This window comes from Coregonus clupeaformis, chromosome 10, assembly GCF_020615455.1.
Source record: "Coregonus clupeaformis isolate EN_2021a chromosome 10, ASM2061545v1, whole genome shotgun sequence".
NCBI classification, from domain to species: domain Eukaryota; kingdom Metazoa; phylum Chordata; class Actinopteri; order Salmoniformes; family Salmonidae; genus Coregonus; species Coregonus clupeaformis.
This window is the reverse complement of record NC_059201.1, coordinates 45616663-45638960: the sequence shown is the minus strand read 5'-3', so window position 1 is coordinate 45638960 and position 22298 is coordinate 45616663. Positions and strand designations below refer to the sequence as shown.

General features: G+C 46.6%; 1 protein-coding gene across 1 annotated transcript in view; it reads left to right on the top strand.

The window, feature by feature from the left end:
• The window catches only part of LOC121575043 (metabotropic glutamate receptor 2-like), a 66194-nt gene extending 45092 nt beyond the window's left edge, over positions 1-21102 (top strand). The window contains exons 3-12 of the mRNA XM_041887831.2: positions 2476-2745; positions 3253-3432; positions 3625-4015; positions 6226-6344; positions 6468-6632; positions 6884-6997; positions 7117-7548; positions 7855-8094; positions 20183-20390; positions 20595-21102. Coding sequence (XP_041743765.2) covers positions 2476-2745; positions 3253-3432; positions 3625-4015; positions 6226-6344; positions 6468-6632; positions 6884-6997; positions 7117-7548; positions 7855-8094; positions 20183-20390; positions 20595-20653 — 2178 coding nt within the window. The 3' untranslated portion in view covers positions 20654-21102. The remainder of the gene's footprint in view (positions 1-2475; positions 2746-3252; positions 3433-3624; positions 4016-6225; positions 6345-6467; positions 6633-6883; positions 6998-7116; positions 7549-7854; positions 8095-20182; positions 20391-20594) is intronic.
• The last annotated feature ends 1196 nt before the right edge of the window (positions 21103-22298 follow it).

Below are 22298 nucleotides of genomic sequence, written 5' to 3'. Positions count from 1 at the left end.
CATTTGGACGCAACCATAGACACCTTTGGACTGGGGCTGCGGAGCTGATATCACTCCCTGATAAATTAGCTCTGAAAACAGAGAGCATGTTGTGCTGCAGTGGTTTTGTTAGTTTCTTTAAAAGCTACAATATGTAACTTTTTGGGCAACCCGATCACATAGAAATGTGAGTTATAGATCTGTCATTCACATTGAAAGCAAGTCTAAGAAGAGGAAGAACTGTTCTATGTGTGTTATTTCTATGCTTCCCATTCTTAAGTTTTGTTTTTGTGTCTTTTAGTTTAGGTTTTGTACACCAGCTTTAAAAAGCTGAAAATACAATATTTTTGGTTATGGAAAATATATTTCACAGCAATTTAGATGGTACAATGATTCTCTACACAATGACTTTGTCACATAAACTGAAAATTAGGCAAACTATTAGAATTTTTGCAACCAGGAAATGGCGGAGCGATTTGTACATATATATACAGTGGGGGAAAAAAGTATTTAGTCAGCCACCAATTGTGCAAGTTCTCCCACTTAAAAAGATGAGAGAGGCCTGTAATTTTCATCATAGGTACACGTCAACTATGACAGACAAAATGAGAAAAAAATATCCAGAAAATCACATTGTAGGATTTTTAATGAATTTATTTGCAAATTATGGTGGAAAATAAGTATTTGGTCAATAACAAAAGTTTCTCAATACTTTGTTATACACCCTTTGTTGGCAATGACACAGGTCAAACATTTTCTGTAAGTCTTCACAAGGTTTTCACACACTGTTGCTGGTATTTTGGCCCATTCCTCCATGCAGATCTCCTCTAGAGCAGTGATGTTTTGGGGCTGTCGCTGGGCAACACGGACTTTCAACTCCCTCCAAAGATTTTCTATGGGGTTGAGATCTGGAGACTGGCTAGGCCACTCCAGGACCTTGAAATGCTTCTTACAAAGCCACTCCTTCGTTGCCCGGGCGGTGTGTTTGGGATCATTGTCATGCTGAAAGATCCAGCCACGTTTCATCTTCAATGCCCTTGCTGATGGAAGGAGGTTTTAACTCAAAATCTCACGATACATGGCCCCATTCATTCTTTCCTTTACACGGATCAGTCGTCCTGGTCCCTTTGCAGAAAAACAGCCCCAAAGCATGATGTTTCCACCCCCATGCTTCACAGTAGGTATGGTGTTCTTTGGATGCAACTCAGCATTCTTTGTCCTCCAAACACGACGAGTTGAGTTTTTACCAAAAAGTTATATTTTGGTTTCATCTGACCATATGACATTCTCCCAATCCTCTTCTGGATCATCCAAATGCACTCTAGCAAACTTCAGACGGGCCTGGACATGTACTGGCTTAAGCAGGGGGGACACGTCTGGCACTGCAGGATTTGAGGCCCTGGCGGCGTAGTGTGTTACTGATGGTAGGCTTTGTTACTTTGGTCCCAGCTCTCTGCAGGTCATTCACCAGGTCCCCCCGTGTGGTTCTGGGATTTTTGCTCACCGTTCTTGTGATCATTTTGACCCCACGGGGTGAGATCTTGCGTGGAGCCCCAGATCGAGGGAGATTATCAGTGGTCTTCCATTTCCTAATAATTGCTCCCACAGTTGATTTCTTCAAACCAAGCTGCTTACCTATTGCAGATTCAGTCTTCCAAGCCTGGTGCAGGTCTACAATTTTGTTTCTGGTGTCCTTTGACAGCTCTTTGGTCTTGGCCATAGTGGAGTTTGGAGTGTGACTGTTTGAGGTTGTGGACAGGTGTCTTTTATACTGATAACAAGTTCAAACAGGTGCCATTAATACAGGTAACGAGTGGAGGACAGAGGAGCCTCTTAAAGAAGAAGTTACAGGTCTGTGAGAGCCAGAAATCTTGCTTGTTTGTAGGTGACCAAATACTTATTTTCCACCATAATTTGCAAATAAATTCATGAAAAATCCTACAATGTGATTTTCTGGAGAAAAAAAATTCTCAATTTGTCTGTCATAGTTGACGTTTACCTATGATGAAAATTACAGGCCTCTCTCATCTTTTTAAGTGGGAGAACATGCACAATTGGTGGCTGACTAAATACTTTTTTTCCCCACTGTATGTGTCGGTTGAGATCACCTAACCCAAGGCGGGAACTGTGTATTGTCACCTTCAACCATACAGAGGCCACAGCCATTGTCACTGTGAGAGTAATTTACATGATAAATATGGTGATTATAGGCCATTTGAATTTCAGATGAGGATAAAGCTCTCTTAGGCCTTTTTGAACAATAAGTGTAGGTGGTAGATGTCTGGAACTAGCTGATATAGTTTCTCCGTCCCTCCCTCTCTCTCTCTGTATAGGTGGCCAAACTCCCCCCTCAGCCTCTTCCAGTGGTGGGAATGGCGAGATTATTCAATTATTATTAGATTCAAATTTTAGATTAGATCGCATTATGTTAAATGTCTGGGACTAGCTGGCATGGTTTATCACTCTCCCTCTCTCCCTCCCTTCTTCCCACACCAGGTGGCCAACCTCCTGCGCCTCTTCCAGATCCCCCAGATCAGCTACGCCTCCACCAGCGCCAAGCTCAGTGACAAGTCTCGCTACGACTACTTCGCCCGCACCGTGCCGCCAGACTTCTACCAGGCCAAGGCCATCGCCGAGATCCTGCGTTACTTCAACTGGACCTATGTGTCCACCGTGGCGTCCGAGGGCGATTACGGCGAGACGGGCATCGATGCCTTCCAGCAGGAGGCCCGCGCCCGCCAGATCTGCATCGCCACCTCGGCCAAGGTCAGCCAGTTGTTGTTGTTTGTTTGTTTGTTGTTGTTGCCACTTTCACAGTGAAAATAATTAATCATTACAAAGGTTTCATACTGTGGTGACATTAACCCAACACCTACGGACCTTGTCAAGGGGTTCAGAAATCTTGGCGTGATGGTTAAGGTGTTGGCTTAAGAGTCGCTGGACCCGGGTTAGAATCCCAATTGGGGCTACCCACCAATTTCGCTACAATACTATTGCATGGTGTTAAATTACATTTGATCATGGGTTGTCGACAATGGGGTTTCTAAAGGCAATTTTACCGCGTTAGCAGAGATCGCATTCACAGTAGACGCTGCAGATGTCGGCTCAATCGGAAATTGGCTTTAAAAGCTGATTTAACGACAACCCACGATCAGATTTAATCCTGGCCTCGGTTGATTCCATTTAAAATAGTGCTGTATGTTTTGCTGCCTTGATGTTATAGACTGTCTTATTCTAGCACATGATGTTTCAAAGCTGGTGCATAATTAACAGGTGAGCCGCTCGATGAACCGGTACAGCTACGACCAGGTGATCCGCTCGCTGCAGCAGAAGTCCAATGCCAAGGTGGTCATTCTGTTCACACGCAGTGAGGATGCCAGGGAGCTGCTGGTGGCCGCCGCCCGCATGAAAGTCACCTTCATCTGGGTGGCCAGTGATGGCTGGGGGGCGCAGGTAGGACCTTGGCTTCCATTCAAAAAGAGTTGATTCCCGAATCCCTAACAGTGTGAGAATCAGAATCGACTCCTTCACAATTAAGGAATAAATTCCTGTATAAGAATGTTTTCGATAAAATGTAATGTTTTGCGATTTTGATAAATGGTGTATTTTCATTCCAATTACTCCGAAAATGTGAATGATTTGCAGGAAAGTGTCGTGAGGGGAAGTGAGACGGCAGCCGACGGGGCCTTCACCATCGAGCTGGCCTCCTACCCTATCCGGGAGTTTGCCGACTACTTCACCAAGCTGAACCCCTACACTAACACACGGAATCCCTGGTTCAGAGAATTCTGGGAGCACCGCTTCGACTGTAGTCTCACAGAGCCTGGTTGTAGCGAAAACAGTCTGCGGGACGGCAAGTTTGAGCAGGAGTCCAAGATCATGTTTGTAGTGAACGCAGTGTATGCCATGGCTCATGCCCTGCATAATATGAGGCAGGCGGTTTGCCCACCCAATGCCACCAAGATCTGTGATGCCATGAAGCCAGGCACCGGGAAGAGGTTCTATAGGGACTTCATCCTCAAGGCCAAGTTCGATGGTGAGTGAAGCAGTCTTAACAATAGAAATAGAACTCCCAGAAGGGGCAATCCCCATTCAAGTAAATTTTCCATGATGGGTGTACCGGCGGCCATATTTAGTGCATCCAATTCTGCAGGTAATATAATTACATTTGTGGTAATTACATTTGCATGGCCTTAACAGCCATATAAGGTCAGGTGACTTGATTACTGGCTATATCACAATGTTAGCCTATATGCACCCTTCATTCACTACACAGGTTTAGATATACTACAGAATTAAACTGTATATGTACACTACTTGACCAAAAGTATGTGGACACCTGCTCATCAAACATCTCATTCAAAAATCATGGGCATTAATATGGAGTTGGTCCCCCCTTTGCTGCTATAACAGCCTCCACTCTTCTGGAAGGTGTTGTACTAGATGTTGGAACATTGCTGCAGGGACTTGCTTCCATTCAGCCACAAGATCATTAGTGAGGTCGGGCACTGACGTTGGGCGATTAGGCCTGGCTCGCAATCGGCGTTCCAATTCATCCCAAAGGTGTTCGATGGGGTTGAGGTCAGGGCTCTGTGCAGGGCAGTCAAGTTCTTCCACACCAATCTCGACAAACCATTTCTGTAGGGACCTTGCTTTGTGCACGGGGGCATTGTCATGCTGAAACAGGAAACGGCCTTCCCTGTTGCCACAAAGTTGGAAGCACAGAATCGTCTAGAATATCGTCTAGTATGCTGTAGCGTTAAGATTTCCCTTCACTGGAACTAAGGGACCTAGCCCGAACCATGAAAAACAGCCCCAGACCATTATTACTCCTCCACCAAACCTTACAGTTGGCACTATGCATTCGGGCAGGTAGTGTTCTCCTGGCATCCGCCAAACCCAGATTCGTCTGTCGGACTGCCAGATGGTGAAGCGTGATTCATCACTCCAGAGAAACAGGTTCCACTGCTCCAGAGTCCAATGGTGGCGAGCTTTACACCACTCCAGCCAACGCTTGGCATTGTAAATGGTGATCTTAGGCTTGTGTGCGACTGCTCGGCCATGGAAACCCATTTCATGAAGCTCCCGACGAACAGTTCCTGTGCTGACGTTGCTTCCAAAGGCAGTGTGGAACTCGGTAGTGAGTGTTGCAACCGAGGACAGACGATTTTTACGCACTACGCACTTCTGCAATCACCGGTCCCGTTCTGTGAGCTTGTGTGGCCTACCACTTTGCGGCTGAGCCGTTGTTGCTCCTAGACATTTCCACTTCACAATAACAGCACTTGCAGTTGAACGGGGCAGCTCTTGCAGAGCAGATTTTTGACAAACTGACTTGTTGGAAAGGTGCCATCCTATGACGGTGCCACGTTGAAAGTTAATAAGCTCTTCAGTAAGGCCATTCTACTGCCAATGTTTGTCTATGGAGATTGCATGGCTGCGTGCTCGATTTTATACACCTGTCAGCAACGGGTGTGGCTGAAATAGCCAAATCCAGTAATTTGAAGGGGTATCCACATACTTTTGTATATATAGTGTACCATTCATGTCATCAGAAATAATCAATTAAATATATTCTTACATTCTTATTTTCAATGTAATAACACATAATGTAAGAACAGACCGGAAGCAGCTCAGAATCACATAGTAATCCTGTTATTACCCTGAGCTAGTCCTAGAATGATGTCTAAACATAATTGAGTATTACGTTTTTTTAAATATATATATAATCAATATTGGTACATTGGGGTAATTTGAAACAAATGCAAATCTGAATTGACTGTGAGATTGGTTTCTCAGTTTATGTTGTGTCCTTGTAGAATTGAAAAGGGTTTGGTGATGATTTGATTTGCAGTGGGACCAGTAACAAATTGGGACTGAGTAAGATGCTTAGAGTAAGCAAGCAGTGTGCACTATTTTGAGAAGATGCCTCATGAATAGTTGCATTAAAGAAATGAATTAAAAAACAAACGGAGAAGATGAAGGAAACATTGACATAACATCTCATTTGTGATTTTTTGTGAGAAATTACTAGAGACTCATATTAAAAGTCAATATCTAACTAAAAGGGAGGGTTTCTCTTTCTTCTGAAATGTCATCATTCTGTTTCCCCTAATCTGAAACCCTGAAGAAGGCATCACACCGAAATGTGTTGGTTTTAATTATATAGACGCATTTCTGAAATCTACTTCCATTGTCTTCCAAGACAAGAGTGGTTGAATATTCCCCTCTTCTGCTTCCCCTCAGCTCCATTCAGACCTGCCGACACGGAGAACATGGTGCGTTTCGACGCCTACGGAGACAGTCTGGGCCGCTACAACATCTTCCACTACCACAAACAGGATGATAAATACGTGTATAGGAAGGTATGTAGCTCTCCATCCAGGAGTGCTGCACTGCGGCTGAACCTGTGCCTCTCAACATGTGTGTGTGTGTGTTTGGGTTGGGAAAAAGGCAGAAGAATAAAGTATCTCTCCTCTCCTCTTCAGGTGGGCTACTGGGCCCAGGGTCTGATCCTGAACACCAGCCAAGTGCCATGGAGGGGTCCAGCCGGAGCACCCCCCACCTCCCAGTGCAGTGACCCTTGCAGGAAGAACGAGGTGAAGAGCATGCAGCCTGGAGACGTGTGCTGCTGGATCTGCATCCCCTGCCAGGTAATACATCCACAAGCAAGGAGAGATGAGTGTGAGAGATTACTTTCTTTTTTCATTGTATAGTTTATCTTTTGATAGTAAGCAGCTCACTTTGAGGGTGTGTTCCGCCCGGCGCCATTCATTTCTGCCGGTTGAATATACACTACCTTTTTTTTGGGGGTAGGATAAAGGTTAGGGCTAGGGTAAGTGGATAGTAAGTTGAAAGATTGTAGATATTCAGTAGATGTTTAACTATCTATTTCCCCTACCAGCCCTACCAGTACCTGCTAGATGAGTTCACCTGTGCAGACTGCAGCTTCGGACAGTGGCCCCAGGCCAACCTGACAGGCTGCTTCGACCTCCCAGAGGAGTACATCCGCTGGGAGGTACTGTCACTGTTTTCCCTCATTTTTCTCCTCTTTTCCCCCTCGTTTTGTATATTTTTCTGTGTTTTGAGACATTCACGTGTGAAATAACACTTTAAATAAACCTTTCTTTGATTTAGGATGCCTGGGCCATTGGGCCCGTCACGATCTCCTGCCTGGGCATGTTGTGTACCCTCTCCGTGGTGGGCCTGTTCTTCAAGCACAATGACACCCCTGTGGTCAAAGCCAGCGGCCGTGAGCTTTCCTATATCCTCCTACTCGGGGTCCTAATGTGCTACAGCATGACCTTCATCTACATCGCCAAGCCCTCGATGGCCGTGTGTACCCTACGTCGACTAGGCCTGGGAACCTCCTTCGCTGTGTGCTACTCAGCACTGCTCACTAAGACCAACCGCATCGCAAGGATCTTCAGCGGGGTGAAGGACGGGGCCACAAGGCCACGGTTCATCAGCCCAGCCTCCCAGGTGGCCATCTGCGGCGGACTGATCTCCTGTCAGCTACTGGTGGCTGTGGTCTGGCTCCTGGTGGAGATGCCTGGCGTCAGGAAGGAGGTGAGTGTAACAGAGTTGGATTCCTTACATCACTCAAATGTTTCCACTCAAGCTACCGACTCATTAGCTTTTCTATAGAGTAATTGGCTGAGACGTTGACAAGTGTGGGGTCATGTGTGTTTGCAAGGCAGATGATCCCTGTTTCCAGCCCAGTGAGGGTCAGGGAAGAAAGCTATACTGTTAAGCAATCACAGTGACATTATTGCCCGTCACATGAGCATAGAAATATATAATAATATTCTATATTAATATACTGTATACACTACTCTATAGCTAATACGGTTCTGTTCTATTTAATTCTATGAGGTGAGCCCCGAGAGGAGGGATATAGTCACCCTGAAGTGCAACAGCAAGGACTCCAGCATGCTGGCCGCTCTTGCCTACAACTGCGTCCTTATCGTCCTCTGCACAGTCTACGCCTTCAAGACCAGGAAGTGTCCTGAGAACTTCAACGAGGCCAAGTTCATTGGGTTCACCATGTACACCACCTGTATCATCTGGCTGGCCTTCCAGCCCATCTTCTACGTCACAGCCAGCGACTACAGGGTGAGTGGGAAAAATATACTCCAATTAGGGTTGTAAAATTGTCACGAACGTTGAGAGACGGGTCAGACCAAGGTGCAGTGTGGTATGCGAACATGTTTATTAACTGAATACACACTGACAAAACAACAAAAGTCAACGAAATGTGACGTCAGAAGGCTATACACAAATAAGCCCAACACACGAAACACAAACAAGATCCCACAACCCAGGCAGGAAAACTGGCTGCCTAAGTATGATCCCCAATCAGAGACAACGAGTGACAGCTGCCTCTGATTGGGAATCACACCCGGCCAAACATAGAAATACAAATATAGAATGTCCACATAGAAATACACACACATGATATTCACACCCTGACAAAACTACCTCGAAAATAACAGTCTCTCCAGGTCAGGGCGTGACAGTACCCCCCAAAGGTGCGTGGAGCGGACTTATCTGGCTCCGGAGTGGAGCCGCTGACCGGAGCTGGACTAGGCACTGGTGGAGCGGACTGCTCTGGCTCAGGAGTGGAGCTGCTGACCGGAGCTGGACTGGGCACCGGTGGAGCGGACTGCTCTGGCTCCGGAGTGGAGCCGCTGACCGGAGCTGGACTAGGCACTGGTGGAGCGGACTGCTCTGGCTCAGGAGTGGAGCTGCTGACCGGAGCTGGACTGGGCACCGGTGGAGCGGACTGCTCTGGCTCCGGAGTGGAGCTGCTGACCGGAGCTGGACTAGGCACCGGTGGAACGGGCACGGGCCGTGCCGGACTGGGAACACGCACCACTGGCTTGGTGCGAGGAGCATGCACGGGCCGGGCCGGGCCGGACTGGGAACACGCACCACTGGTCTGGTGCGAGGAGCAGGACCGGACCGGACTGGAGACACGCACCACAGGTCTGGTGCGAGGAGCAGGGACGGGCCGTACTGGACTGGGAACACGCACCACTGGCTTGGTGCGGGGAGCAGGTACGGGGCGTACCGGGCTGGCGACACGCACCACTGGTTTGGTGCGAGGAGCAGGGATGGGCCATACTGGACTGGGAACATGCACCACTGGCTTGGTGCGGGGAGCAGGTACGGGGCGTACCGGGCTGGCGACACGCACCACTGGTTTGATGCGAGGAGCAGGGACGGGCCGTACCGGACTGGGAACACGCACCACTAGTTTGGGACTGGGAACTGACGTTAGATACTCCGACTGTACCAGTCTCTTACTCTCCGCGCCCAGTCCTCCTCCAGTGAGGACTCCTCCTTGAGCCCCCACGAGTGCAGTGTTCAGGGCTCCTCTCTATTGTTCCCCGACCACCCTTTAGCCCCCCCCAAAAAATGTACTGGGGCTGTCTCTCGGGCTTCCTCCTCGGCCGGCGCCTTCTGTGTTCCTCTCCTGCCTGGGCTTCCTCCTTCGCCCAGGGTCCTTTACCTGCCAATATCTCCTCCCAAGTCCAAAATGACTTCCCCACATGTGTCCAGGGTGTCTGCTCCTGGGCACGCTGCTTGGTCCATCTTTGGTGGGATCTTCTGTCACGAACGTTGAGAGACGGGTCAGACCAAGGTGCAGCGTGGTATGCGAACATGTTTATTAACTGAATACACACTGACAAAACAACAAAAGTCACCGAAACGTGACATCGGAAGCCTATACACAAATAAGCCCAACACACCGAAACGCAAACAAGATCCCACAACCCAGGCAGGAAAACTGGCTGCCTAAGTATGATCCCCAATCAGAGACAACGAGCGACAGCTGCCTCTGATTGGGAATCACACACGGCCAAACATAGAAATACAAATATTTCAAGGACAGCTTTTCAAGGACAGCTGTTTCAAGGACAGCTTTTTTCCATCTACGTAACATTGCAAAAATCAGAAATTTTCTGTCCAAAAATGATGCAGAAAAATTAATCCATGCATTTGTTACTTCTAGATTAGACTACTGCAATGCTCTATTTTCCGGCTACCCGGATAAAGCACTAAATAAACTTCAGTTAGTGCTAAATACGGCTGCTAGAATCCTGACTAGAACCAAGAAATTTGATCATATTACTCCAGTGCTAGCTTCCCTACACTGGCTTCCTGTTAAGGCAAGGGCTGATTTCAAGGTTTTACTGTTAACCTATAAAGCGTTACATGGGCTTGCTCCTACCTATCTTTCCGAGTTGGTCCTGCCGTACATACCAATACGTACGCTACGGTCACAAGACGCAGGCCTCCTAATTGTCCCTAGAATTTCTAAGCAAACAGCGGGAGGCAGGGCTTTCTCCTATAGATCTCCATTTTTATGGAACAGTCTGCCTACCCATGTGAGAGACGCAGACTCGGTCTCAACCTTTAAGTCTTTACTGAAGACTTATCTCTTCAGTAGGTCATATGATTGAGTGTAGTCTGGCCCAGGAGTGTGAAGGTGAACGGAAAGGCTGGAGCAACGAACAGCCCTTGCTGTCTCTGCCGGGCCGGTTCCCCTCTCCACTGGGGTTCTCTGCCTCTAACCCTGTTGCAGGGGCTGAGTCACTGGCTTGCTGGTGCTCTTTCATGCCGTCCCTGGGAGGGGTGCGTCACTTGAGTGGGTTGAGTTACTGACGTGATCTTCCTGTCTGGGTTGGCGCCCCCCTTGGTTTGTGCTGTGGTGGAGACCTCTGTGGGCTATACTCGGCCTTGTCTCAGGATTGTAAGTTGGTGGTTGGGGATATCCCTCTAGTGGTGCGGGGGCTGTGCTTTGGCGGAGTGGGTGGGGTTATATCCTTCCTGTTTGGCCCTGTCCGGGGTTTCTTCGGATGGGGCCACAGTGTCTCCGGACCGCTCCTGTCTCAGCCTCCAGTATTTATGCTGCAGTAGTTTATGTGTCGGGGGGCTGGGGTTAGTTGGTTATACCTGGAGTACTTCTCCTGTCTTATCCAGTGTCCTGTGTGAATTTAAGTATGCTCTCTCTAATTCTCTCGTTCTCTCTTTCTCTCTGAGAACCTGAGCCCCTAGGACCATACGTCAGGACTACCGGGCATGATGACACCTTGCTGTCCCCAGTCCGCCTGGCCTTGCTGCTATTCCAGTTTCAACTGTTCTGCCTGCGGCTACGAAACCCCTACCTGTCCCAGACCTGCTGTTTTCAACTCTAAATGATCGGCTATGAAAAGCCAACTGAGAGACCTGAGCCCTAGGACCATACGTCGGGACTACCGGCCGTGGTGACTCCTTGCTGTCCCCAGTCCGCCTGGCCTTGCTGCTATTCCAGTTTAAACTGTTCTGCCTGCGGTTATGGAACCCCTACCTGTCCCAGACCTGCTGTTTTAAACTCTAATGATCGGCTATGAAAAGCCAACTGAGATTTATTCCTGATTATTATTTGACCATGCTTGTCACTTATGAACATTTTTGAACATCTTGGCATGGTTCTGTTATAATCTCCACCCGGCACAGCCAGAAGAGGACTGGCCACCCCTCATAGCCTGGTTCCTCTCTAGGTTTCTTCCTAGGTTTTGCCTTTCTAGGGAGTTTTTCCTAGCCACCGTGCTTCTACACCTGCATTACTAGCTGTTTGGGGTTTTAGGCTGGGTTTCTGTACAGCACTTCGAGATATTAGCTGATGTAAGAAGGGCTATATAAAATAAAATTGATTGAAAATTGAAATATAGAATGTCCACATAGAAATACACACACATGATATTCACGTGACAAAAATGCTGGTAACTTTCCCAAAATGTCCAGATTTTCCAGAAATCCTGGTTGGAGGTTTCCGGATTTCCTGCTTATTCCCCTCTGATTCTGGGAATATTCTACACAGAACTTCTGGACAATCTAGGAATTTGGAGAAAGTTACTGGAATTTTCCAACCCCAACTCCAATATATTGTGAAGACATGACGGAGTAGAACAAGGTAATTGTGCTTATCAACACTAGGGTCATTACGATATTAATGACAATGTGGGTATATTTTCTCCCAGATCATTATTAAAGAAATCTATAAGTGTCACGGAATCAGCCGAGGCTGCTCCTCCTCCCTGCTCGGGCAGGCTTCGGCGTTCGTCGTCCCCGGAGTACTAGCTGCCACCGATCTATGTTTCGGTGTTTGACTTGTTTTGTCCTGATTGTGTACACCTGTTCCCCATTATGTTGTATTGTATTCCCTATTTAACCCTCTGTCGTTCATTGTGTGTTGTTGTTATTGTATTCGTCATCGGCAGTGTTCGTGTGCGGGTTGTTGAATCCTCCTAGTGTGGAGATTGTTTTCTACTCTGGTTACTTTTGAGTAAAGTACGTTTCCAGTAAGCTCTGTGTCCTGCGTTTGACTTCGCCTACCGCATTCACCGTCGCATTCTGACAGAATAACACACCTTCATGGAGTCAGCAGGATCGGCGGTACCAAGTGGATCACTGGAGGAGCGCGTAATCCACCAGGAGGACATGATCCAGAACCTGGGCACCGCCATGCAAGGGGTGATGGACACCTTGAGGCGATGGGAGAGTGGAGGTTTGCCCACACCTCCTCCTACGATACCACCACCATCAGCCATACCCACTCCTCCGGAGTCCAGTGGGATTCGGCTCTCGCTCCCGAGGGCTTATGATGGCACCGCGGCCGGGTGTCAGGGTTTCCTACTCCAGGTTGAACTCTACCTACGGAGACGGCCGCTATGGAGACCTACGTCACCGAATCTATGAGACAGGGTTACATACGGCCGTCTACTTCCCCTGCATCCTCGAGTTTCTTTTTTGTGAAGAAGAAGGATGGGGGTTTATGCCCGTGTATTGATTACCGTGGTCTAAATCAGATCACAATCAAATACAGCTATCCTCTCCCTCTGATTGCTAGTATGACGGAGTCATTACACGGGGCGCGATTCTTCACAAAATTGGATCTCAGGAGCGCGTACAACCTGGTGCGCATTAGGGAGGGAGATGAGTGGAAGACAGCATTCAGTACCACCTCGGGTCACTATGAGTACCTCGTCATGCCATACGGGTTAATGAATGCTCCTTCAGTCTTCCAATCATTTGTGGACGAGATTTTCCGGGACTTGCATGGACAGGGTGTTGTGGTATATATTGATGACATTCTAATATACTCCGCTACACGAGCCGAGCATGTGTCCCTGGTGCGTCGAGTGCTTGGTAGACTGTTGGAGCATGACCTGTATGCGAAGGCGGAGAAATGTCTGTTCTTCCAGGAGTCCATCTCCTTCCTGGGACATCGGTTGTCCGCGTCAGGGGTAGAGATGGAGATTGACCGCGTTTCTGCCGTGCGTAATTGGCAGACTCCCACCACGGTAAAGGAGGTGCAGCGCTTCTTGGGTTTTGCCAATTACTACCAGCGCTCGGGTACGCCACCTAAACTCCGCCCCTGTGCTTTCTATTCTAAGAAGCTCAGTCCGGCGGAGCGCAATTATGACGTGGGGGATAGGGAGCTGCTGGCTGTGGTTCAAGCCCTGAAGGTGTGGAGACATTGGCTTGAGGGGGCTAAACACCCTTTTCTCATTCTGACTGACCATCGTAACCTGGAGTACATCCGGGCAGCGAGGAGGCTGAATCCTCGCCAGGCAAGGTGGTCAATGTTTCTTTCCCGCTTTGTAATTAAGCTCACCTATAGACCAGGGTCCCAGAACGCTAAGGCAGACGCCCTGTCCCGACTATATGACACAGAGGAGAGGTCCATTGAGCCCACTCCCATACTCCCAGAGTCTTGTTTAGTGGCACCGGTGGTGTGGGAGGTGGATGCGGAAATCGAGCGGGCGTTACGTTCCGATCCTACTCCTCCACAGTGTCCAGACGGTCGGAGGTATGTGCCGCTCGAGGTTCGCGATCGTTTGATATACTGGGCTCACACGTCACCCTCCTCTGGTCATCCGGGTATTGGTCGGACAGTGCACTGCTTTAGTGAGAAGTACTGGTGGCCAATCTTAGCTAAGGACGTGAGGGTTTATGTTTCCTCCTGCTCGGTGTGCGCCCAGTGTAAGGCACCTAGACACCTGCCCAGGGGGAAGTTACAACCCCTACCTGTTCCACAACGGCCGTGGTCTCACCTATCGGTGGATTTTGTGACGGACCTTCCCCCCTCCCAGGGGAACACTACGATCTTGGTCGTTGTGGATCGGTTTTCTAAAGCCTGCCGTCTCATTCCCCTGCCAGGTCTCCCTACTGCCCTACAAACTGCTGAGGCCCTGTTTACACACGTCTTCCGGCACTATGGGGTGCCTGAGGATATAGTGTCTGATCGGGGTCCCCAGTTCACCTCTAGAGGCTGGAGGGCATTTATGGAACGTCTGGGGGTCTCGATTAGCCTTACCTCAGGTTTTCACCCCGAGAGTAATGGGCAGGTGGAGAGAGTTAACCAGGATGTGGGTAGGTTTCTGAGGTCATATTGCCAGGACCGGCAAGAGGAGTGGTCGGGATATATTCCCTGGGCAGAGATAGCCCAAAACTCCCTCCGCCATTCGTCCACTAACCTTACGCCTTTCCAGTGTGTGTTAGGTTATCAGCCGGTTCTGGCACCTTGGCATCAGAGCCAGACCGAAGCCCCTGCGGTGGACGAGTAGTTTCGGCGCTCGGAAGAAACTTGGAACACTGCGCATGTCCATCTGCAGCGGGCCATCAGGCGGCAAAAGGCGAGCGCCGATCGCCACCGCAGTGAGGCTCCGGTGTATGCACCGGGAGACCGGGTCTGGCTCTCGACCCGAAACCTGCCCCTTCGCCTGCCCTGCCGGAAGCTGGGTCGGCGGTTTGTGGGGCCCTTTAAAGTCCTGAGGAGATTGAACGAGGTATGTTATAGGTTACAACTGCCCATTAATTACCGCATTAACCCCTCGTTCCATGTGTCTCTCCTCAGGCCGGTGGTGGCTGGTCCACTCCAGGAGAGTGAGGTACGAGAGGCTCCTCCGCCCCGTTGGACATCGAGGGGGCTCCGGCGTACTCAGTCCGTTCCATCTTGGATTCGAGGCGTCGGACGGGGGGCCTGCAGTATCTCGTGGAGTGGGAGGGGTACGGTCCGGAGGAACGGTGCTGGGTCCCCAGGAGGGACATTCTAGATCCCTCCATGTTGAGGGACTTCCACCGGAGTCATCCGACTCGCCCTGCTCCGCGTCCTCCTGGCCGTCCCCGAGGCCGGGGTCGGCGCACGGCTGGGGGCCGCGCGTCAAGGGGGGGTACTGTCACGGAATCAGCCGAGGCTGCTCCTCCTCCTTGCTCGGGCAGGCTTCGGCGTTCGTCGTCCCCGGAGTACTAGCTGCCACCGATCTATGTTTCGGTGTTTGACTTGTTTTGTCCTGATTGTGTACACCTGTTCCCCATTATGTTGTATTGTATTCCCTATTTAACCCTCTGTCGTTCATTGTGTGTTGTGTGTTATTGTATCGTCATCGGCAGTGTTCGTGTGCGGGTTGTTGAATCCTCCTAGTGTGGAGATTGTTTTCTACTCTGGTTACTTCCGAGTAAAGTACGTTTCCAGTAAGCTCTGTGTCCTGCGTTTGACTTCGCCTACCGCATTCACCGTCGCATTCTGACAATAAGTCCTTGAATGTGTCTTTTAATGTACCAATGGATCTAGGTGGCATACATACATTCATTTTGATCATCACCTTCCTCTGTGTCTCATAAAAGGACTGTATTTATTTTCATGTGGCGTAGAGACACTTCCAAGACAAGAACATAAACACTGGAGATATCAAAGATACCCAGCCGTGATTATGTGGGAATTAAACATCAGTCTTAATAGACACGTACAGTATAGTCAAATCGACTGACTGGGAAGACATATAGCCATTCTCCAAATGACGTTCCTTATCTAAAACTCCAGTATTACCAATACAATACAAAGTATGTTTTTTTCTCCCTTTTAATGTTGACAGTGAAATGTGCAGGAGATTCCCCCAGGGCATTTAGATAGGAAGACTCTTCCATTGGGCAAAAACGTTGTTGTTTCCGCATCATTTCAACCAAAAAATTCAAAATGACAACGTTGAATCAACGTCGAAAAATGATTGGATTTTTAAAAAGTCATCAGCATAATGGAATTTCTTTTCACCCAGCTTTTAACCTAAATCCAATGACATGGCCATTTAAAAAAATGATTTCACATTGAATTCACGTTAGTTGACAACTCAACCAAATGTAAATCAAAAGTAGTTGAACTGTCTGTGCCCAGTGGGTTGTTCCCAGATTTCCTCCACAATATTGCCACAGCATCGTTTCCAGTTCTCAGTTGAGATCAGTTCAAACGAGGGAATAGATGGGAGCTGGGCTCCTGAGGGCCTGATGCTAAGATTATCTTAGGATAGTGATAGTCATCTACAGACAGCCTTCTGCTTAACTGATAAACAAATAAACACCCAGAACCAGTGTGCATCTCAGACTGTGCCCCTTCTCAATACCCACATGACTAGCCCGATATGACACCACACCATAGCCTAACAGGATAGATGACTTACTGTATATATTATATCTGTATAGAAAATATAGATTAAAGGCCCTTATAGTGCTTTCACCATCCTGTTTAAGGCCTATGTAGACAATATGTATAAAACTGACACAACAGTTCAGTCCAGAGTGTATGATAACTGTGACCCAAGGCTGAATCTAGTCTAGTCTAATGCCTGTCCGGTTGGTGTTGGTGTGCCACTGGGCTCTGGGTGTACAGACGGAGGGAGGAGAAAGGAGAGAGGAGAGGGGGGAGTCTCATATTGGCCTTGCATCAGAATCATGAGTTTCCCCAGGCCATCTCCTCATCGTCTCTATGATGTTCTATGTGCTAGCAAAAAACACCTCTGAAAAAAACACTTTCAGCACTAGCAACACTTAAGTTGGAAGAGAAAGGTTTGAGAGAAGGGGCGAGAACGCGGGCGAGAAAGGAGTGAGAGACTGGATGAACAGTATTATGATGAGTGTTCATATTGGAGCTGTGGTAGACAGGATAATTAAGCTAGGAAAAGGTTTTGGCTATGCCAAAGAACGCTTTGCTCTCTGTTTGTGTGCCATTAATAATGCCAGCAGTTGGGCTCAGCTTCCTGCATTTCAAATGTGGTTTAGATAAAACATTGGAGATGTTCTCACATGAAAGACAAGCTGTGTTGTTAATTGAATCGCGATGAACCTGGGGTCTCATATGGACATGGACATTCAATATTCCAGCCGGTGCTTACAGCAACTGTGAAGCAACATACTGTTTTCTCTCTTTCTCTCTCTCCTGCTTTCTAAGTCGCTTTCTCTCTCTCTCTTAAAGCTCAAGGCTATTGATCTAGTCTAGTGCATGGTTCGTTAAATTATTTTGTGTTAAAATATGCATTGGATAGCTCCTAGATAGCTAAATGCTTACTGTATCTTTACATCCATGCATATACAGTACATTCGGAAAGTATTCAGACCCCTTGACTTTTTCCACATTTTGTTACGTTACAGCCTTTTTCTAAAATTGATTAAATTGTTATTTTCCCTCATCAATCTACACACAATACTCCATAATGACAAAGTGAAAACAGGTTTTAGAATTTTTGCAGATGTATTAAATATAAAAACTGAAATACCTTATTTACATAAGTATCCAAACCCTTTTCTATTAGACTTGAAAAAGAGCTCAGGTGCAACCTGTTTCCATTGATCATCCTTGAGATGTTTCTACAACTTGATTGGAGTCCACCTGTGGTAAATTCAATTGATTGGACATGATTTGGAAAGGCACACACCTGGCTATATAAGGTCCCAGATTTGACAGTGCACGTCAGAGCAAAAACCAAGACATGAGGTTAAAGGAATTGTCCGTAGAGCTCAGAGACAGGATTGTGTCGAGGCAAAGATCTGGGGAAGGGTGCCAACAAATTTCTGCAGCATTGAAGGTCCCCAAGAACACACAGTGGCCTCCATCAGTCTTAAATGGAAGAAGTTTGGAACCACCAAGACTCTTCCTAAGAGCTGGCTGCACGGCCAAACTGAGCAATCGGTGGAGAAGAGCCTTGGTCAGGGAGGTGACCAAGAACCCGATGGTCACTCTGACAGAGCTTCAGAGTTCCTCTGTGGAGATGGGAGAACCTTCCAGAAGGACAACCATCTCTGCATCACTCCACCAATCAGGCCTTTATGGTAGAGTGGCCAGATGGAAGCCACTCTTCAGTAAAAGGCACATGACAGCCCACTTGGAGTTTTCCAAAAGGCACCTAAAGACTCTCAGACCTTGAGAAACAAGATTCTCTGGTCTGATGAATCCAAGATTGAACTATTTGGCCTGAATGCCAAGCGTCACGTCTGGAGGAAACCTGGCACCCTCCCTACGGTGAAGCATGGTGGTGGCAGCATCATGCTGTGGGGATGTTTTTCAGCGACTGGGAGACTAGTCAGGATCGAGGGAAACATGAATGGCGCAAAGTACAGAGAGATCCTTGATGAAAACATGCTCCAGAGCGCTCAGGACCTCAGACTGGGGCGAAGGTTCACCTTACAACCAGGCAACAACCCTAAGCACACACCCAAGACAACGCAGGAGTGGCTTCGGGACAAGTCTCTGAATGTCCTTGAGTGGCCCAGCCAGAGCCCGGACTTGAACCCGATCGAGCATCTCTGGAGAGACCTGAAAATAGCTGTGCAGCGACGCTCCCCATCCAACCTGACAGAGCTTGAGAGGATCTGCAGAGAAGAATGGGAGAAACTCCCCAAATACAGGTGTGCCAAGCTTGTAGCGTCATACCCCGAAAAAACTAGAGGCTGTAATCGCTGCCAAAGGTGCTTCAACAAAGTACTGAGTAAAGGGTCTGAATACTTATGTAAATGTAATATTTCTGTTTTTGCTTTGTCATTATGGGGTATTGTGTGTAGATTGATGAGGGGGGAACAAAACAATTTAATCCATTTTAGAATAAGGCTGTAACGTAACAAAATGTGGAAAAAGTGAAGGGGTGTGAATACTTTCCGAATGCACTGTATATATTATCAAACCTGATGCTTGTTGAGGTCAGTGACGGGCCATAGACAGCTCTTAGAAATTCACACTTAACTGTGACCTGGACAAAAGCCCTCACCCTATCATAGTGTTATTTCATCAGGGTGAAATGGAGTTCAAATTTAACAGAAACAAAGCTGAAAGCCTCCCGTCATACTATTATGAATTGTGCATGCTGTTAATGTATTACATAGATGTGCTTTGATGCTCAGAGTCAGACCATACTGTTGTGCGAATTGGTGATCTTTGCCTGCGGAAACAGCAGTGGTATGAGGCAGCCTATAGGTTGGGAAGACTGAGTAACCACAGGCCAGGAGTCAGAGCAGATTAACGATTGGCTCATGATGACAAACTGGACCAGGGCCCAGATTCACAAAACCTTTTTTAAGAAGACATTTCTTCTTAACTGCCATTTTTTCCTTAACTATAGACTTAAGAAGAAAGTTAAGCAAAGTTGCTATTCCTCAAAAAGGTTATTGTAAATGTTCTTGCGCTATTTCTTATGTTTCTCCTTAAGCAAAAAGTGAAGAAGAAATAAAAGTTATTGGATTCAGATAGCTAAACCCTTGTCTTAAACTCAGGGCAGTGATAGAAAAAGCTCATGAAAACAATTGAACATGTTTAATTCACTCACAAACTTCATCTGAAAGTTTCAGTATTGATTTTTTTAAACCCAAGAACAGTAATCTCAGTAAGAAATATGCTAACATGATTGCCATTGCTAACTAGAAAGCTAACTAAAACGGTTGCCTAGCAACAAATATCTTAAGAAGATATTTGAGAAGTTCGAAAGAAAATCATTAAATCTTAAGATATTGTTGAGGAATTACACTTACGAACTATCATATGAACTTTTCTTAAGAAGCTTCTTAAGTTTTTGCCTAAGTGTTTTGTGAATCTGGGCCCAGGCTCTGCCAGGACAGCCAGCAGTGCCAGTCATTAGTGGGCACAGTTGAATGAGACATTACATAGAGCATGTGCAGATTTCCATCAGTTTGGTCCACCAGAGATGCTGACAACAGCTCAGCTGGTTGGCAAAAATGGCAGATAGCAAAAGACCACTAAAGTCCCTTGCCACTTGCATTGTAATAGAGCCCAATGTCTGTCAGGAAGAGACTAAAAGACCCCAGCCCTATCAGTCTATCCAGTGAATCCTGAGGATTCAACCTGTCTCCTCTCCCGGTCTATCTCCCTATACAGGTTCAGACCACCACCATGTGTATCTCTGTCAGTCTGAGTGGCTCTGTGGTGCTTGGCTGTCTCTTCGCTCCTAAGGTCCACATCATCCTATTCCAGCCCCAGAAGAACGTGACCACATTAAGGGTGTCTGCCAACCGCTTCGGGGCCACGGTCACCACAGCATCAGCATCCGTCCCCAGCTACTCAAAAGGCAGCGTCTCTATCACTGGTAAAAATCAGTCATTGTTGGTGAACATGACATAAATCTCATGACATAAATGTTGCTGACCAGAGCACACAAGATTTGGTTCTGCGTTCCGAGAATAGTAAGCTATCAACTGAAGCATATATATGTCTACTGATGTTTATGATTTCATTTACATTTTGTATTCTTATTTGTTGCATGAGCCTCTCTCTGCCTGTGTGCCAACAGCAGTAACAACGGTGTGTAACGGTCGTGAGGTGGTGGACTCCACTACGTCCTCTTTGTGAAGAAGGTTGAGCTGCTTGTATGATCCCTCCTCTCTCCAAACAACACAAGCTACAGTGCCATCAGAAATCATTCCCTCTCATCCAACAAGGCTGCTGATGACATAACGCTCATGTCATATCTCAAGTCCCATTTACAGTAGAGACAAGTAGAGGCTCTCTCTATTCGGACAGAGGACTGTGAAAGCTAAATTATGTGACTATACATACGTAATGTACGAGTGTAAATCATTTTTGTATAGATTTAACATAACATTACATTGATTTTACTTGGTTTCAAGATAGACTTGTCGTTGAATGCACTGTTGTATGTAGGGTTGCAAAGGGAGGGTATATTACTGAAAACGTTCAAAGTCTAGTGACATCTAATGGCCTTTTTGAGTACTTCAGATTATCACAGGTGTCTGTAATTATGCCTGTAAAACATTATCCTAAATATAAACCATCAACTAAGTGAACACCATTGGTGTTTAATATGAGGGTTTCAGCATGAAATATCCTTTATATATTTTTTTTACACACTCATTTATTTTACTATTTCAATATGTCTTTGTTGTAAATGTTTTGGATTCAAACTGTTGGCAGTTGTGAAAGAAGTCAATAGTTCGAAGAGTTAATGAAAATAATGCAATTGTTGATTAGATGCTTTTTTCATTAATTAGGCTATTTTCTCTTGAACCATATGGTCTATCTACTAGAAACTCATGGACAATATGCACACAGATATATATATATATATATATATATATATATAATTAAACACTTTTTATAAATATATTTAAAAAAAAGTTATTCAAGTATAAATTAACAAAGTTATCAGGTTTCCATCCAACATTTTTATGCGAGTAAAGTACATGCAGGATAAAACATTTCACGACAGGCCTGATGGAAACAGCTAATTTGTTGATAACTTTCCAAATGTCAACAAAACACATTATACAAGGTGGGATCTTTTTTGTGTCTGTAAAATTAATTATGCGAGGAATTGTAGTGGAAACTCCTTTATGCGCAAATATTGATATAATAACCATCATATCGAAGTAAACTTGGAGTCACGGAATGATATGTTGTGTGGTCCTCCCACTACAATTTGGGGAAAGCATGCAGTTTATTAGGCTACAGATGAAATAAATTATGAACTTCACAGGGTGGTGAAAGTGGACGGTCATGAGTTTGATGCTACTTTCCAATAAATATCGAGGGACTTATTCTGGTGACATGATGATCAATGCTTGGCTGCCGGTTGAAAATAAAAATAATCTCGCTCTTGTCCATAATAATCTCGTCATGTAGGCTATATCTGCACTGTACCTGCCAGCTGTTGGCTAGAGTACACGTGCCAAGACCAGAGTGGGCACATTCGCTATATAACGCAAAATATATAGTGACAAAACCATTAGAAGAGTTGAAAATAAGATGTAACCCCATTTAACATGGGAATTAAAATTAAACCACAAAAATTATTTTTATGTGCAATACGTCATCACACACATCCTTTTTCCCCACAAGTCAATTTGATGGAAACATCACTGGGAAAATGTGCATATTGTTTTTGCAGATATTTGAATATTAGCATTAAAATCTGTCGCAATTGGATGGAACCCTAGCTATAGATTGCAATAGATTCTGTTAATTACCAAAATTCCAG